Raw genomic sequence first — 15,079 nt, forward strand, 5'->3', positions numbered from 1 at the left:
TAAAAACATTTACATCTATAAAAAAAATCGTTTCATTATTTGATAAGAACTCCAGTGCTCTTCAATAAATACTACATATTTTCCTGCACAGAACGAAAAATTAATACAAATCTTTGTGAACTGGGGAAATGTTGTTACTTGTAAAAACTTTATTCAAACTCTTCTCTTCATCTTCACCCGGTTCTTTGTAATAAGTGGGTTATTATGTGCATTAAACACAGGGTCCTGAGGGAGTAGGAGAAAAACAGTGAAACATGGACTCAGGGTTCAAGTCACCAGAATACACAGATGGCAAAATTGAACATGAATAAAAAACTGTAATGTATTTTATTGTACATTAATATGGTTGTGTTGCAACAACGTTTTGCATTCATTTGCATTCTTGTTTTGTCCACTACCTCAACATGTAAAATGTTATCATTAGAGGTTTATTTAATGACTATTCACATATGAAATGCCACAGTCCATCTCTAGTCTGAGCAATGACTTAATTTAAGTAATTTAAGTTCCCTTAGTCAAAATGTAAATTTAAATTGATCATCTCTGTGGGAAGAATGCAGTCAGATTAAATATTGTTCATATTGTTTAGTGAGAATTTGTAAAGAAATGTTTTTTAATAGTCAGTAGGCAATGGCGCCAAAAAGATACTACATAATTATATGAAAAAATATGAAAGTAAGACAGAATTGTACAGTGAGTCATCTTTTTGTCTTTTTACTCCATCAATCCAAATGTGCTTAAACTTTCCCTCCCTCCATAGCACCAGCTGCCAACTGTTTAACACAGTGATGGACCTGTAGTTTTGGGCAGCCATCTTGTAGAAATTCGATTGTTAACATGAATGATAACGGCAGCGGATGAGGCTTTATTACAAAACTAGTTCAGTCAGCTGCAAACCTTTGTCGTGCAAGGACAATAACACAACTATACACACTCCCAGAATTCCAAGAGGAGATCTCAGGAACTCATCTTCTTAAAAGAAAAATTTATGACATTCAGATTTTGCCGACTTTCGTATTCTTTTACTACATTTGTTTGACCAGCTCAAAGGGCAAAAGTGATATTACAGAGTGAATTAAATACAGTAATTATTACAGAGTTACCATAAAGTGTTGATACTGAAATGCTATAGATGCTATAAATGATAAACACTCTACTTTTCAGTTTATTTATAGCTGCAAACAAGAGGCCATTTCACAAATTTCCTGAAATTTCTAATAACTCAAAAGTATTAAAAAGTATTCTTTTCTTTTTTCTTTTTTTTTTTTAGAACAATTAAAAAGTAGGGTGATGCTACTGACCATTCAGGGGTGATGCATTGTTACTGATCATTGAAACAGGATGCATTAACAGTGAGACCCCCCACCCGGCCCAAGAAAGAAAGGTATGTAGGTAATGAATGAACTGGCACAAAGGTGTATTTTCAGGTATTTATTAAAAGTCATTTGGGCTACTGCTCTTACATGTACAGTTAAGACATTCCTCAGTTATTCTTGGTAACAGTAACATGTCTAGACTGTTTAATTTATCTTAATGTTTACTTTGTACAAAACAAAAAAAGGCCAACATTATTTTTCTTTGTATAAAAAATATAAGTTAATTTAAATTTAACTCTAATTAAGAAAATAACAATAGTAATAATAGCAATAATAATAATAATAATAATAATAATAATGATAAGCTAAACATAGTGCAGACAATAGGATATAACTGGTGCTGAAAAGTAGAAGGGACAGTGCAGTGACTTTATCATGTTGTCAGGTGGGGTTGGAGTGGGGAAAAGACAAAGCTTTCTTTCATGCTCGTGCTCTCTCTCTGTGTCTCTCACATACACACACACACATGCGCACACACACACACACTCACACACACAGTCAGAAAGTGCGCGACTGCCATTCAGAGTAGCACCATCAGAGCATACATCTCAGTCTGTACAAACTAAATCCTAGATTGTACACAGTATACACCTATATGCAAAAAGTTTGAATATAAAGTTCGGTTTAGGTGCATGCTAATTGTTGCTCTTGGTTGAAGCTTACTGGAAGCAATTCTGAAAAGTAAGACAGAGTACATGGTGGTAACTGATGGCGCGCTTACCCACGTGCCACCACCGAGCGTCTACAACCAACGAAACATTCATCGAAATGTACATTCACAACACCGGGGGCCGCAGTATCAGTCGCATAACAAATTACTGGAGCAATAGTGTCAGTCTCTGAGGGACACTGTCCACTGGAATGACAGTTTCAGACAAATAAATTTGTCTTTTGGAAGATCTCGGAAACTCATCTGAAAGCGTCCAAATGTGTGTGCGCCCCCCCCAACCCCCAGCATGAAGTTGGAGAATCAGTGTAAAAGAGGATGATTGATTTCCTTCGAGGGAAACTTCAGTCACACACCGGCAAACGGTCAAACTACATTCTTCACTTGCAATCCCAGAGTTGGACATATTTCACTTTAGCTTAACACGTTTGACATTATGGGAAAATATGAAGCAGATGACTGTTTGCCGTTAACTTCAGCCTCTATGAAACTTGCTTATAAAAAAAAAAAGAGAAGATAAAACATCCCAAACTATGCAGTCCACTTCCTACAGTCATTCTTTAGTTAACTTGTTGTGCAAAGTAATTGATGATGTGATAGTGGCTTCAAAAATGAGAGAGGAAATTAAGCAGTATGCAGTCTTGGCTTAATATAAACATCTGGAACGGGAACCTTGCTCATTCCTTTTTCCTGATCTCCGTACTACAAACAGTGACTGCTGATCTGGGGTCAGATCCTGTTAATCCGAAGGATGTTGATGTACTGTGCAGCAGGTTTCTACACGCTTGGGGCTAAAAGGCTGCGGGGTCCACTTCAGGAAACATTGTGACTCTCTTGTGACTGTATTCACAAATGTCGGCATTATGTAACTCATCACAGTTCATTCACGCTTGTAGCATACACTGCAGGGGATTTCTGCCATCTCCTCGCAGAATAGGCTGTATGTCTTTATTCAAGTACTGCAAAGGATTTTTGCTGAAAAAGTAATAAAAAAAATCTAGTGTCCACCTTCTCAATGAGATGGCATTACACCCCTACATCTGCTCCACACATTCCTTCTGTCTCTGGGAATACCTTGCTGAAGTAGTGCGCATACGGCAAACACAGAAGGCAAACAGTACCATTTAAAAAAAAAAAAAAAAAAAAAAAGCCTGAACTGACAACAAGATTTCACATATCCTAGCCTGTGAAAGGTTCAGAATAAGGCCTCTGCAAATACAAGACCATAATGGAATCAGCTCATATGAAGAAAAATAATAAAATAACATAATACAGCCAAAATAAAGCAACCAAGTCTGTTCTACCAAGTGAATTCCCAAGCTGAGTGGACGTAGGGCGATGGATTGAATTCCCTCACCAACAACTGTCTGTCACTCTCTGGGATCGGTGAAACCGTCAGTGTTGACACCTCCGTCACCCGATGAGGTAACTGTGTGTGTGTGTTTTGAAAGTCAAGTCGCCTTTATCTAATCCGTCTCCTGCCAACACAGATTGCGGGTTCATTCCCCTTCAATGGTCTGGGTCAACGGCAGGATTCAGGCTGTGTTCCTTTGGTGAGCAAGCAACCCTCCTTTGTCTGTCAGTTGTCCACCTTAACAGGGCCCGAATCACAAGGCCGGCTGGGCACGATGTCCTCCACCTCTCCCCTTGCTATTTTCTCCCACTGGCCCAGGTTCTCTCTGCAAATACAAACCACCTCGATCAGATGCACAATGGAAAAGATTTCATTTACAAGTGCAGAGGCATGGCTTTGAGTCTGAAATAAGAGAATTAAGAATCACACCAGTACACAAAATTTTCAAATCATGCAAAAATTGCAAAAATTGCAAAACTACAAAACACACACACAAAAAAAGGACGAAGTTGATTTGCAAAACAAAACAGTAGCTACAACAGTGGCCAGGCAACACAATCAGTTCTTGTTGTCATGAAGGTGATCTCTCCCCCATGTGCTGTGATTGACACAAGAGTGCAAAAAAACCAAAACAAAGCAAAACCTTCCCTTTGCTGCTATTCTATTCAATTAGACAGCCTGATGCAGTTTACACGTCTTTGGCAGATCCCACAACACGCAGCAGGGCTCCACAGGGTCTAGGCCTGTTGCCCACCCGGAGCTCGGTGCTGACGTACAGCTGGGGCTTAAGTATTACACTGCTCACTTTGTTTGCATTCCCCACAGATCAAGGACACATTTTATAAAGCAGCAGAAGGGCAGACGAATGTGCAACACAATCCCGTTCAAAAACCAGAAATAACAACTGTAAATACCTTCTTTACACTCTTATCTATTGTGCACGCAGACATGCCCGACGCACAATGTCACACCACACACAGTGACGCACAAAGTTAGCACACTGTAGTCTATATTTATTTTTCATTTAATCCAAATACTTTTTGAAAAAACCTCATAACAAAAGTGGGGTCAAACATTAATAGCAGAACATGATATTTTTTTGTATTTTTCACTGGAATGCTTAAAAACGTGTGCCTGTGCACACACACCTTATCACCTCTGATCTTACTGGATTAGTACTGTATTAAGGACGGCGCATGCATTACTGGTTACCCTTCAAGCTGCTGTCAGCTCATTTATCGATCACAGCAGAGGAGAAATAAGCATGACAATAATGTGTAAAGCAACATTTAGACTTTGGCGTTTTAGACATTTTTCACAAAAACCCCCAAGAATTATTCATTCACTCAATTTCTTTGTCAACTCTAGCTTTGAATAACTTACTTGCAGGCCTTTAGCAGAGGACCTGATGGAGGAAAAAGCTCAGCAAGTGTTGTGTAACATGGAACTGCAACACCATTGTAGAATCCCACCTTTAAAAAAAATGAGAAAGCAAATGTAAAATGGACTTAATAATAGTAAAACATGTAGCATGTGCTAATATTTGTTGGACAAAGACCAAGTTTTTGCATTTTTGTCTTTGTACACCACCACAGAGGATTTTAAATCAAGTGTGACTGAAGTGCAGACACGTTGGAAAACTGTTTCATAAACTTGTATAGGAATAAAATACATTTTTATATGTAATCCTCCATTTTTAGAGGCTCAAAGTTATTTGGAGAAACTAACATCATTTTAAATACAAGGACTGTTTTTAGTGCAGTCTAGGACCCATGGACATCATCAAATGCTGTGTTTCCTCCACTGAAATGCTCTGCCTGGCCAGGCCTGTATTCAGTCTTATCTTCAGGAAACTGAAAAGCATGGTCCATTGGATAGAGATTGCTTACTGACTTACCCACTGAGGGATATCCAGTATCTTTGCCTTGAGAAACTTTTGGGCTGCTTTTGCAGTAATCCTGAGGTCATTAGTCATTTGCACAGTGAAGTGCTAGAAAGTATAGCCTCGTACACTTCACAATTCATCCTGCTTTTTCTATCAGCAGTCACATCATCAATAAACAGTCGCAACCTGGTTCCACTCAGAGCCATACACGCCCATGCTGTGACATATTCTATACCGTGTTTAACTGAAGATTAGGTCTGCTTTGGATCATGAGATTTCTCTCCTTCCTCATATTTTCTGTTCCCATCATTCTGGTGCAAGTTCATCTTGGGAATCTCTTGATTGTAGACTTGAGAGTGTTAATCTTGTTAGATGTTATTAACTTGTTTCTCTAAACCATGGAAATAATTCTGCAATCATGCACTTTAGTTGTCGTTTGTGGTCTTTCATGTTTTTTGGATTTGTTGATCCCTCCAAACTATTTTTTCCTTTTAAGAATGAACCAGATTTTTGATTTGGCTAAATGTTTTTTGTCTTGTTTTGTTTTTTCAGTCTAATGATGGCGTCCCTCGCTTGCAATGACATTTCTTTAGACTTTATATTTCAAATTATAGTGAAAAGCCAAAAAATGCAAATTCAGCTACAGATATTGTGGCCATTAAACTGTTTAGTTTACAGAAGCCGTGAATTTAATGGAGACTGTTCATAAAAATGGTTGTAATTGCTAAATAGTTTTTAGCAAAAGGTTTCGAAAGCCCCTTGAATTAAAGCTTAAAGTCAACACTTCAATCAACTATTTATTGTTTGATTTAAAATCCACTGCTGTGGTGTACAGAAGCAAAACTACAAAAGCATTGATTCAACAGTTCCTATGCTGTTCTTTTAAAATATATTTCCCATCAGAAGGCCGAACATTCATTAAATATTTAAAGCAGTTAAAACGCACGAGTAAATGTCTTGCTCTTACTTGGCCTTGGGGAACCTCGTCCTTCTTGTCTCTGTCCATCATAGGGATCGGCTGGATCCCAATCTTCTTCATCTCATCTCCCTGTGGAGTAACAAAATAACAAGATAACATGGCTTTTATTTTTGCACACTGTGGTTAAGTCTCCTGACCACTAGACAACACGATGTTGTGCCTTACAAATTGTAAGTTGAAGCAGCATTTACGAGCAATAATAGAGGCCAGACTGTTACACTGGAGGCATAATCATGACACTGAAACTGTTTAAAGTCTAACAGTATCCCACTGTACCTCAGCCCAAAACTCAGCATAGATGTCGTTGGCTGTGAGTCGTGTGATTTGCCACTGCTTGGTAACAGAACACAGGTCACATGCTGTCATCATCAGACCAATCACACGGTCCCTGGAGGGGAGCAAAGCCTTGTTATATCCATGCGGGGGGGAAGGACTCAATGTGCTGTTTATGTGCGCCAGGTCTAACATTTCACAGCGTGATACTGATGAGACCTGGTGTGGTCCTGACCTGACCTGTGCCCCAGTGTGAGTCGTAGCCTGACCTGTGGGAATGGTTGTTCAAATCCAGCGCACATGAGGTCAGCATCTCCGACAGCTGCTGGTGGTTGTTGAAGTAGAGGGCGAGGTCTGTGGCGATGATGGCCTTTCGAATGATCTCCAGCACCTGCTCGTACTCGCTGGAAGTCAGGTTGGAGAAAATATTGTGCCCTTCCAGCTATGAGAAACAAAGAGATCAATAAAAAAGCAAAAGCTCCACTTATGAGGCATTCAGCTAGACTACAACATCTTGCAAACATAAGTTCATCACAGGGCTACAGCCCAAACTAGCAGATCCTGCATGTTACAAAAGACACCTTGTAAGACGCTAATCAGAACTAAGTCATATGATCCTTTGAATGCATATGTAACTGACAGTTCGTATAAGGATTCGTTATCTAATATAGTAAAATATTTTTTGTTTGTTCTAAGCTGATGACATTGTTGCAGAACCAGATGGAACATTTTTTATGGGTATTTTTTAAATTGTGATCCTTTTTCTGTTTTGCTGATCAAGTTATTTTCATTTCTTTGTCCAGTGAAGTATACTATTTAGGCTACAGTCACACTAGGGGAAATGGTGCCTGGAAACCGTAGCACGACCCAAATTATTGTAACCACATGCAATGAACTCTTGTTCCCTTTGACCTGCCTCGAAGACAGACACGAAATCTCGCAGTCAGTAGCCATCTTCAAAGTGACTCGTATCCATCAAGAAGTCGATAAAACGGGAATAAGATGGAGTCAGTCTGCTGTCATTCTGCTGTCTTATGAATGGAATCACAGTGGCGATCTCATACAATCTGTTTGGGATAATTTGGCTATTAGCTGTCATCTGGACCGGTTGAGTCCACAGATGTGTCACAGACAAGTTATTGGCGCATACTGACTCCAATTTATTGCAGCGTGTTGGCAATTTGTCCACATTAATAAATTAGGAGGCAATTATTGTTTGCAGTCAGTCCAAAATGGAGCGCAGTTGTTTGCCTCCCACCAGGCAACGTGTGCACTCACCTTGTGATCAAACATAGTTGCCCAGAGGATAAGAGTGTAATGGTAGTTACACTCAAGCTGTGTAATTACCTTTGAAACTGGTTGCAGAATTTGAAACAAATTCGTTGCAATAACTTGGCAACCACTGATCTTTTTTCCTAGTCACTGCGAGGTGCTTTCATATTTTTACTCTAGTGTGACTGAGCCATTGAGTAATAGGTTCATTATTTCCTATTAAACACTCGTGGAAATAAGATTAAGTAGGGTTAACATGTTGATTTTCAAGGTACCCTAAATTCTGTATTGTGGATCTCTACCTGCAAGATAGAAACAGTCTGAGAGAAGTGGTGCTGCTCCATGGTGGAGGTTGAGTACAGAGCAGCCAGTGGATGGTCAAACTTCTGGAGGTAGGCATTGCTATACCCCCGATGGTCCAGATCATGGCAAAGACAGGCTATTAGCAAACCCTTCTTCTGTAAAATGGTGGGCAAATAAAAACACATTTTCTTGAAAGCACACAGTGACAGCAGATGTTGATCTTGTTTCCAGTTATTTTCCTAGCAGACCCAACAAGAAGCAAACCTCTAGCTCTGTGAAGATCCCAGAGGTTTTCTGTAGGATGGCGTACATACAGTGTGCCACCGTCACTGCGTGCTTCCAGTTGTGGTAGGGCACACGGCGGTAGTTCTTCTTTACGGACATGGTGAACCGGCACAGCTTCTCCAGCTCAAAGCTGTATTAAGGGGAAAAAAGGAAAAGAAACTGGTAGTGGATGTTTGTTTATTTACTTTTTATTCCATTTAGTTTCTTGTTGTTTGAGTCGTAGTCTTGTGTAAACAATATTGCTGACGCTACCTGGTCTTTCCACAGGAGTTATGAACCATGTAGATAAAAATGGCAGGCCAGATCTCCTCAAAGGGACTGATGTCAAAGTGGAACCTGGAGGAGGGAGCAAAAGGTTTAAATTAACATGACCAGCAGATCTGGGAAAAGGAGACAACATGCAGATTAAGGGACTTCTGAGATCTGAGAGTTTTAAACTGACAGGTTGACATCTATAGGACACGGTCCTTCTTGCACTGTGTTTGTGTTTGCACTCTTCTTGCAGGGCGACACAGTCCAGGTCTGCGCTGTGTCATTGTGCCTTTCACAGACATGTGGCTGTACACTCATGTCTACTACACTCAAGGTCAAAACATGAGTTCCCTAGAAGGCCGCCAGAGGAGGCACTCACATTTCGATCTCTTTATAAATAGGTGCAGGGAGGTTGAGCTGGGTGAGGGTCTTCCATTCTTCTGATGTGCAGATGCTGTGATAAGACAGTTTCTCCATCGTCACTCTGTAAATGCATTCAGAGTGTCGGATCCTGTGGTACATCTGCAGGGAAATCACAGACCTGGAATAAGTCTTTAAAATGCCAAGTGAGAACTTGAACAGTGCTATACATACCACAGAAATGTTGTTTATACAGGGAGTGCAGAATTATTAGGCAAGTTGTATTTTTGAGGAATAATTTTATTATTGAACAACAACCATGTTCTCAATGAACCCAAAAAACTCATTAATATCAAAGCTGAATGTTCTTGGAAGTAGTTTTTAGTTTTAGCTATTTTAGGGGGATATCTGTGTGTGCAGGTGACTATTACTGTGCATAATTATTAGGCAACTTAACAAAAAACAAATATATACCCATTTCAATTATTTATTTTTACCAGTGAAACCAATATAACATCTCCACATTCACAAATATACATTTCTGACATTCAAAAACAAAACAAAAACAAATCAGCGACCAATATAGCCACCTTTCTTTGCAAGGACACTCAAAAGCCTGCCATCCATGGATTCTGTCAGTGTTTTGATCTGTTCACCATCAACATTGCGTGCAGCAGCAACCACAGCCTCCCAGACACTGTTCAGAGAGGTGTACTGTTTTCCATCCTTGTAAATCTCACATTTGATGATGGACCACAGGTTCTCAATGGGGTTCAGATCAGGTGAACAAGGTGGCCATGTCATTAGTTTTTCCTTCTTTTATACCCTTTCTTGCCAGCCACGCTGTGGAGTACTTGGACGCGTGTGATGGAGCATTGTCCTGCATGAAAATCATGTTTTTCTTGAAGGATGCAGACGTCTTCCTGTACCACTGCTTGAAGAAGGTGTCTTCCAGAAACTGGCAGTAGGACTGGGAGTTGAGCTTGACTCCATCCTCAACCCGAAAAGGCCCCACAAGCTCATCTTTGATGATACCAGCCCAAACCAGTACTCCACCTCCACCTTGCTGGCGTCTGAGTCGGACTGGAGCTCTCTGCCCTTTACCAATCCAGCCACGGGCCCATCCATCTGGCCCATCAAGACTCACTCTCATTTCATCAGTCCATAAAACCTTAGAAAAACCAGTCTTGAGATATTTCTTGGCCCAGTCTTGACGTTTCAGCTTGTGTGTCTTGTTCAGTGGTGGTCGTCTTTCAGCCTTTCTTACCTTGGCCATGTCTCTGAGTATTGCACACCTTGTGCTTTTGGGCACTCCAGTGATGTTGCAGCTCTGAAATATGGCCAAACTGGTGGCAAGTGGCATCTTGGCAGCTGCATGCTTGACTTTTCTCAGTTCATGGGCAGTTATTTTGCGCCTTGGTTTTTCCACACGCTTCTTGCGACCCTGTTGACGATTTTGAATGAAACGCTTGATTGTTCAATGATCACTCTTCAGAAGCTTTGCAATTTTGAGACTGCTGCATCCCTCTGCAAGATATCTCACTATTTTTGACTTTTCTGAGCCTGTCAAGTCCTTCCTTTGACCCATTTTGCCAAAGGAAAGGACGTTGCCTAATAATTATGCACACCTGATATAGGGTGTTGATGTCATTAGACCACACCCCTTCTCATTACAGAGATGCACATCACCTAATATGCTTAATTGGTAGTAGGCTTTCGAGCCTATACAGCTTGGAGTAAGACAACATGCATGAAGAGGATGATATGGACAAAATACTCATTTGCCTAATAATTCTGCACTCCCTGTAATATCAATGTAAAATTCTATCAGTCTCTCCGGTGAAAGTTAAAGTTGTAGTCGTAGTGTATGCCTCCAAATAGCATTTCCACATCTGGTTTGCATCCCTGTCCTCAAGCTAGATGTTAATGTAAAGGCCCCAGGCATCACACCTTCACCCGTAAATCACTTTGAGTCCGAAGCAAGCCAAAGTTAGCTTCCCAGAGACACGAGGCATAAATTACAACTAAACACAAATCCTGTCACTGGACGGATGCAGACCTCGCATCTTAAAATATTAACATCTCGCATCAATTTTAAAAGCAAGTTTGTGACGCTGCTCATGCGTAAGTTTGTCGCAAGCGATGACAGTGAGTCAGGCCCCACAGCGAGGACACGCTCTGACAGACAGGCCACACAATGCAGGCTTTGAGAGTTAGCATGATTCATGAAATGTTTGTGTTACATGTAACGGATAATCACCCGGTGATTATGCATTTTTACAGCACTGCACACTTTAAATAGAAACTGCACTTTATTCGTTTGACTGTGATTTTTGGTTGCCGATGAAGCCGTCACGTCAAAGTTGGAGTTATGTCAAAATAAGATGGTTAAAATTGAGCACTCGTGGCCTGGAGGTACGCCATATATACAATGTTCTTATAATGTATGTAGATTGCAAAGTGTGTGCAGGAAGATATCAAGTCAGTGGGGTATGCATTTGCAGTTAGACAACACCAGTTAGTCTTTTAAGAAGTGTAAGACTAATTTGGTGTACTCACATTTGCACAGTGTAAGGCCAGAGCACAAAAGACAGCAAACATCTTAAAGTTGTTCTCATCTGTTTTAGTGAAGGCACTTCCGCTTAACTTGTTCACCATCTGCACCACACCTATAACGGTCCCCCTGCTCACAATGGGCATGCACAGAATGTTCCGCGTGGTGTAGCCAGTTTTCAAGTCCACCTCTCTGTTCAAAAAGACAGTTATGTTGATTTTGTCAGCTTATCTTGTGACTCATACATTGTAGCATGTTTGTGTTTTAACTGCTTTTGCATACTGAAAGGCTCCATTAAAAGTAGTAGTATCTTAGCGCTGGTCTTATGCATACAACTGAATAAGCAAAAGTAACTGAAGCAGAACTCTTCAGTAGCATTATTTAAGATATTTATTTAATGTAACAGTAAGTAAAAATGGCTTATAGAGCCTGTTTTACCTGTTGAACCGTGGGTCTGCATAGGCATCTGGGATATTTAAGACTTCCCCTGTCCGAGCCACTTGGCCAGCTATTCCCTTGTCTATAGAAAACCTACACACAAAAACAAGGAGAGAGATAATCTGCATTTAAACTCAGTAATAAATCACCAATACGGAAATTAATTTAGGACATTTGCAGTCCAAGTTGTAAACCATTGCAGATTTGAGAACAACAAAAAATCTGTGGCAGTAATAAACGATGTGTTACTGAACATGCCAAAAATAATTAAAATAGCTTTAATTTTTTTATGTGATTTCACTGTGTATTTATTTACTAATTTCTTTTCCTATTTACTGTTTTATTTATTAAAATAAATGTTAAAATAAATGAAAATTTAAATAAGACAAGTATTATGAATTGTAAAAAGATACAGGTATAAAAATGTTATTTAAAAATGAAAAAAATAAATTGGAAAAAAAATATGCAAACAAATACATGCATGTATACATACAAATGAAAAAATAAGCTATATGAATAAATATAGGTATATGAAGTTCAAAACTTAAAGATGAAAATTCAAACAATTCTGCTTTTAACAGAATATGAACTCATTTATGTAATTAATGTTTCTTCTTTATTTTTTTTTTTCCAATTTAGCAGTTTAGATGCTGCAAAATAATACTCTACTATGCCATTGCTATTTTTCTACTGAATATACTTTTTATTACTTTAGCAGATTTTGTCACAGGAGGCCAGTAGAATATTTTAAACGGTGCACTCTGAACATAGGATCAAAAAGTGAGTCACGTCTAAAAATAATAAAATCATCACACTGAGCACACTAAAGCAAAAAAAAAAAAAAAAAGTGTACATACCTAATTTCTTTGGTTTTCCTAAAGACAGGTTTGCCTTCTTTCTCTTCCCCAATGTCGAACAGGTCAGAGTATAGTTCTTTGTTATTGTGATCTACCTGGAAGAGTGCACACCTGTCTGCATTCACCAGGTTTTTTGCATATATCTGTAAAAAACAAAAAAACATCAGGGACAGAATCTTATTAACAACACTGCGGACTGACAAGAACTTGGGAGTTACATCTATCAAAGCAGATAAAACACTGCTGGTTTAAGTGATTCTGGACTGAACAGTTAAATGAGGAGAATTATAAAAAAGCAAAAACTACAAGTCATCCCCTCTTATTTTAGTGCTCGAACCAGATGACTTGAGTTTAGACCACAGTCACAAGGCAACCAAAAACATACAAAAAAAGAAGCAGGTTTTAGTAAAAGAAGCAGGAAAACCACATTTTACACTTGCCTGTTTTAGATGTACAAAGTACCGTATTGATTTGGACTGAGCCAAGTCAATACATTTATTTAGTATTACTATGTATCTAAAACTAATGTAACCACTTAATTAGTTAAGAATAATCATTATGAGCACGCTATTATTTTTAGAAAGTAATAGGAGTGAATCTGTGTTACTGCGGCATTGCTAGTCTTTTTAACAGACATGATTTAACACACACTCCCAGGATGTGTAGCCTTGAGGACAATGTGAATGAACACGTACTTGCAGAAATCACACTCACCATAATATGTTCAAGTAGAGAATCTATTGCCACAATGTTATCAAAGTATGTTCTGTGCGAAAAGAAGAAATGGCGCATTGAGATGTTTGACAAATGGGAAGCTCTGATGACGTTCACATTCAAGACATGAAAGCTAGGTTGCCTAAAATGTAGTAATCTCTTTTATCGTGTGGGCTACAAGTTTTATGTTATCACAGCCGTGCTGTGAGGACAAGATACTTATTAGACCAAACAATATTCACTTTGTGTATCAGTTATTTGGTGTTAGGGAAACTGTAACAGGAGCAGCTCTTACTTTGACACGTCTAGTAGGAAGTCGTTGAGCTCAGTCTGTTTGGCGAGGCCTCTGCACACCTAGCAACAAGGAAAAAGACGTCACGAGTGAGTACACAAACGTATCAAAAATTTCCCAGAGAATAGAGAGCAGCTAACCCAGGAGTGCAGGGGTGCACTGCTCACACAGGCTCAGAGGTCCATTGTGGCCAGAGCTGCAGTGGGACGCTGCTTCTCTGAGGTGTTATGCTATCTGTTCATATAAAAACAGGACTGGGGCATAATGACGTCCCTGGGGAGCTATTTGTTGAAACTACGGCTCAGTTGATTGGACTGGTGTCGGTGACAACTCAGTTCTTGTACACAGTGGATTTAACCATTAAAAACACAGGTGCAGAACCAGAACAAACAAAATCATTCGAGAACATACAGTAATAAGTGGAGAAGGTAGGATTCGCCTTTTCCCCTGACAAGTCTTCAGTGAGTTACTGTATACTGTATCTGTTACACACTCAGTTTTCAGTTCTGCTTCTCCAGAGGTTTGCTCACCTGCACTTGATGAATAGCAACTGATGCCCATGCTAAATTAGCTGTAGCAACCTGGAAAAGAAAGCAAGGCTTAGCTCCAAAGAACTGCAGTACAAATACTATTGCAATTTACACATTAAGTCACACCGTGCAGGTTTAATCTGTGCTTATCACATTTTCTCACTACGACACAATCTCAACGTAATTATCTGTTCTGCACATCAGGCAGTCTCATAATCACAGAAGAGCTAGTTACCCCACAAACTCAGCGCAACTCTGGGAACTCAGGCTCAAACCTGCTGCATCTCTATCGTATATTTGCATTTAAGCAATGAAATGAAAAATAAAAGCTGCAAGACAAGTTACGGAAAAGACCTTCACTGTCCACATGTGATTAAAAAGAGGACAACAACTCCTAAAAATAACAGCAGGACTTTGCAGGTTTAAAAAGCATGTCAGCGTTCAGCTCATTATTATGAGGTTTTGACTTGCACCTTCAGTGTTTTGCAGTAGTTTACACTGTACATTAATTCAATATGGCAAATCACTAAACACAATAAAACAATTAAAAATTAAAAAATGCCAAAAAAAGAGCGTTATTAATGTGTAATAAGCAAATAGCTACCTGTTGAGCCCCTTTAAAGTAGATAAAAACAAACTGATGCAGGTTTAAACTATGCTGACTTTTACAAGCTGTTCACATATCGAT

The 15,079-nt window shown here is 39.4% G+C and overlaps 1 protein-coding gene across 8 annotated transcripts in view; it reads right to left on the reverse strand.

The window, feature by feature from the left end:
- Nucleotides 1–1,416: 1,416 nt before the first annotated feature.
- Nucleotides 1,417–15,079, reverse strand: part of pde10a (phosphodiesterase 10A) — a 67,648-nt gene continuing 53,985 nt past the window's right edge. For 5 of the 8 annotated variants that reach the window (XM_040001636.1, XM_040001635.1, XM_040001637.1 and 2 more), the window contains 15 exons: nt 14,392–14,442; nt 13,865–13,923; nt 13,570–13,621; nt 12,856–12,998; nt 11,999–12,091; nt 11,566–11,752; nt 9,026–9,168; nt 8,647–8,730; nt 8,374–8,524; nt 8,109–8,264; nt 6,804–6,976; nt 6,538–6,649; nt 6,250–6,330; nt 4,781–4,869; nt 1,417–3,722 (listed from right to left, as the gene is read on the reverse strand). In XM_040001636.1, the coding sequence (XP_039857570.1) occupies nt 3,623–3,722; nt 4,781–4,869; nt 6,250–6,330; nt 6,538–6,649; nt 6,804–6,976; nt 8,109–8,264; nt 8,374–8,524; nt 8,647–8,730; nt 9,026–9,168; nt 11,566–11,752; nt 11,999–12,091; nt 12,856–12,998; nt 13,570–13,621; nt 13,865–13,923; nt 14,392–14,442 (1,674 nt within the window). In that variant the 3' untranslated portion in view covers nt 1,417–3,622. Of the gene's footprint in view, nt 3,723–4,780; nt 4,870–6,249; nt 6,331–6,537; nt 6,977–8,108; nt 8,265–8,373; nt 8,525–8,646; nt 8,731–9,025; nt 9,169–11,565; nt 11,753–11,998; nt 12,092–12,855; nt 12,999–13,569; nt 13,622–13,864; nt 13,924–14,391; nt 14,443–15,079 lie in introns of those variants that run through there. The other 3 variants (XM_040001638.1, XR_005691531.1, XM_040001642.1) reach the window with 3 other exon arrangements.

The sequence above is a fragment of the Simochromis diagramma genome, unplaced genomic scaffold (genome assembly GCF_900408965.1).
Source record: "Simochromis diagramma unplaced genomic scaffold, fSimDia1.1 OVJJ01000421.1, whole genome shotgun sequence".
NCBI classification, from domain to species: domain Eukaryota; kingdom Metazoa; phylum Chordata; class Actinopteri; order Cichliformes; family Cichlidae; genus Simochromis; species Simochromis diagramma.